At 46.8% G+C, this 3,251-nt stretch overlaps 1 protein-coding gene across 1 annotated transcript; it reads left to right on the top strand.

Moving 5' to 3' along the window:
• Nucleotides 1-695: 695 nt before the first annotated feature.
• neurog1 (neurogenin 1) lies at nt 696-1,385 on the top strand. Its single transcript, XM_078411072.1, has one exon. The coding sequence runs from the start codon at nt 696-698 to the stop codon at nt 1,383-1,385; it is 690 nt and encodes a 229-aa protein (XP_078267198.1).
• The last annotated feature ends 1,866 nt before the right edge of the window (nt 1,386-3,251 follow it).

Here is a 3,251-nt window from a genome sequence, read left to right as displayed (position 1 = left end):
TCCAGTCGCGTGTCGTTGGAAGAAGTCATCGCAACAGGGAGAGATCGCTGACACAACCCCGCATCCAGCCTTCTCAACGTAAGTAGTTTAGTTTAGCTTAGTCTATTGTCACGTGTACCGAGGTACAGTGAAAAACTTCTCTATTTTTTTGCGTGCAAACCAGCCAACGGGAAGACAACATTTGATTACAATCGAGTCGTTTACAGTGCATCGATACATAAGGGAATAACATTTAGTGCAAAGTAAAGTTTTCGCCCCATTTTAATCTTATCTCCCAGTGGATATTTAAAATACCCTATGTTAAAATAGTATAAGAAGATAACTGCAGATGCTGGTACAAATCGAAGGTTTTTATTCACAAAGTGCTGGAGTAACTCAGCAGGTCAGGCAGCATCTCAGGAGAGAAGGAATGGGTGACGTTTCGGGTCGAGACCCTTCTTCAGACTGAAACGTCACCCATTCCTTCTCTCTCGAGATGCTGCCTGACCTGCTGAGTTACTCCAGCATTTTGTGAATAAAAACCCGTGTTAAAATGCCGTACTCTAAGTAAAACTGTTCTGTTGATTTAAGACATGCTGCCTGACCCGTTGAGTTACTCCAGCACTTTGTGTCTTTTTGTTTTGTCAATCAGTACCTGCAGTTCCTTGTGTCTCTGTTGATTTTTCATCTGTTCCCCTCTCTCACCCCTTTACAGAATGGAGTGCTCACATTCCGACTATGAAAACAGGGATCTCTGTTTCCCAATGACAGACGAAGAAGACAGCATGAGTTTCATCATTTCCTCGCCCATGTCGTCGGCGGGCAACTCTTCGGCCGGGCCGTTGTCCGGGCAGGCTCCAGGCTCAGCCTGCGAGGGGCAGGACGACCCGAGGGACAAGAAGCGCAAGCCGAGGGGTCGGTCGAGAGCGAAGGCGCAGGGAGGGGTGCACCTGGTGAAGAGAAGCCGGAGAACCAAGGCCAACGACCGGGAGAGGAACCGCATGCACAACCTGAACTCGGCCCTGGACAACCTCCGCGGCGTCCTGCCCACCTTCCCCGACGACGCCAAACTCACCAAAATCGAGACGCTACGATTCGCTCACAATTACATCTGGGCTCTGTCCGAGACTCTAAGGTTGGCAGACCAGTGCGTGGACGGCGGCAGGAAGCCGGCGATGCTGCCCGCTTACCTGAAAACACTGGACCCTGCCAGCCCCGGCAGCGACGCGGGATCGTGGCTGACCACGCCGTCCTCCTCTCCCGCCACCACTTGTACCTCCAACCCCACCAGCCCTTCCACCTCCGAGGACTACACGTACAAAAGACAATCAGACAGCTTCTTCCCATTCCGCACTGTGCAGAAAGATTTCCTCAACGACGTGTCCTACTTCAATGATTATCACTGAAGAACCTCAACCCCCGAACTCACAACGTGACTGTTTCACAACTATGCCTTACAATTAATTGCATGATCGGCGTTCCTTAAATAAACTGTCAGCAAGGAAAATCAGTAGGATTTTTGTTGTTCGAACACAAAGTGCTGGATTTAATATAAGCGGGTCAGGCAGCATCACTGGAGGACATGAATATGCGAGGTTTTGGGTCGTGACCCTTCTTCATTCGGGACATTGATTGGCGACCCGAAACGCCCAGAGATGCTGCCTGACCCGCTGAGATATAGTCATTTTCTAATCGAGCGTGGAAACAGGCCCATCGGCCCAACTTGCCCACACTGACCGAAGATAGACACAAAACGCTGGGGTAACTAAGTGGGACAGACAGCATCTCTGGAGAGAAGGAATGGGTGATGTTTCGAGTCGAGACCCTTCTTCCCGAAACGTCACCCATTCCTTCTCTCCAGAGATGCTGCCTGTCCAGCTTTTTGTGTCTATCTTCGGTTTAAACCAACATCTGCAGTTCCTTCCTACACGCTTTGCCCACACCGACCAATATGTCCCATCTACACTGGTCCCACTGGCTTGCGTTTGGCCCATATCCCTGTAAACCTACCCTATCCAATTACTCCAGCACTTTGTGTTCTGCGTCAGATTCCAACATCTGCAGTTCCTTGTGCCGAAGATATACTTTTACGTATGTTATATAAAATGGTAGTTGCTTCGTTTAGATAGAAATGCAACACAGCGTGAACATTTTGTCAATTTGCTATTTGCGAAAGAGACTGAGGTTAGAAGTAAAATGATTAGCATCGCTCTAAAGAGGTGTCCGTTTTTGCAAAAACCCGCCTTAAACCGTTTGCCTCTGTGCACTTTTTCTGATTTTTCACAATAGCTTTTATTGTAGAATAGACACCGGCCCCTGTTAAAGCGAGTTAGGGTCAGAGAGAGAGAGAGAGAGAGAGAGATGTTGGTGCATGCGAGGTGAGAAGTCAGCTTTACAATTTGTAGAGTCCTAATGAAGAAAAATGAGCGTGGAAATTTAGTTTGAACGCCCTGACAATAGGATGAAAGGAGCGGAGAAAGGAGGCAAGAGACAGCGAGTTCATGCATTATGGATCCCGACCTCCGGCGCAGTTCTGAGACTCTCGTCCTTTTGCCCACTGATTTCAGGCCAATCTGGCCGCGACGTCCCTGTGTGATATTTATTCAAAAAGAAGCATTCATATGAAGATGTATTTTTTTTGTATATAAAGAGTTTATTCTATTATGTATTCGGCCCAACTTTAATACTTTGGTTCTTTATACACGCTTTTTGTAAATAAAGATTTTAACGTTTTTACAAAAGTATATGCTGTTCGCTTCCTTTGGGGTTTTCAAACACCGGCATTCACATGTGGGGAAAAAATCACTTAATTTGTGGTTGATATATTAAGATGTACATTTTCGGAATTAAATAATACGGATTTTTTTCTTTTTTCCCCCAAAATAATTTAATGGATTCTCTCTACCTGACCGTGACATATCCCAGGTTATAGCTTAATAATTGAACACGCACCGGTCTTTTTGTCTAACATTGGGAAATACATTAAATTTACTTTGAGATTAGGTTTTAGTTTAGTTTCGAGATACAGCGCGGAAACAGGCCCTTCGGCCCAACGACCAACACGCTAACGCTAGGGTTAATTTTCGAATTTCCCAAGCCAATTAACCTGTGTAGGAAAGAACTGCGGATGCTGGTTTAAATCGAAGATAGACGCAAAATGCTGGTGTAACTCGGCGGGACAGGCAGCATCTCTGGAGAGAAGGAATGGGTGACGTTTCGGGTCGAGACCCTTCTTCAGACTGATGTCATGGGAGGGGGCGGGACAGAGATAG

The sequence above is a fragment of the Rhinoraja longicauda genome, chromosome 14, assembly GCF_053455715.1.
Source record: "Rhinoraja longicauda isolate Sanriku21f chromosome 14, sRhiLon1.1, whole genome shotgun sequence".
In the NCBI taxonomy this organism is placed as follows: Eukaryota; Metazoa; Chordata; class Chondrichthyes; order Rajiformes; family Arhynchobatidae; genus Rhinoraja; species Rhinoraja longicauda.
Note: the sequence above shows the minus strand (reverse complement) of the source record. Positions and strands in the feature narration are given on the sequence as shown.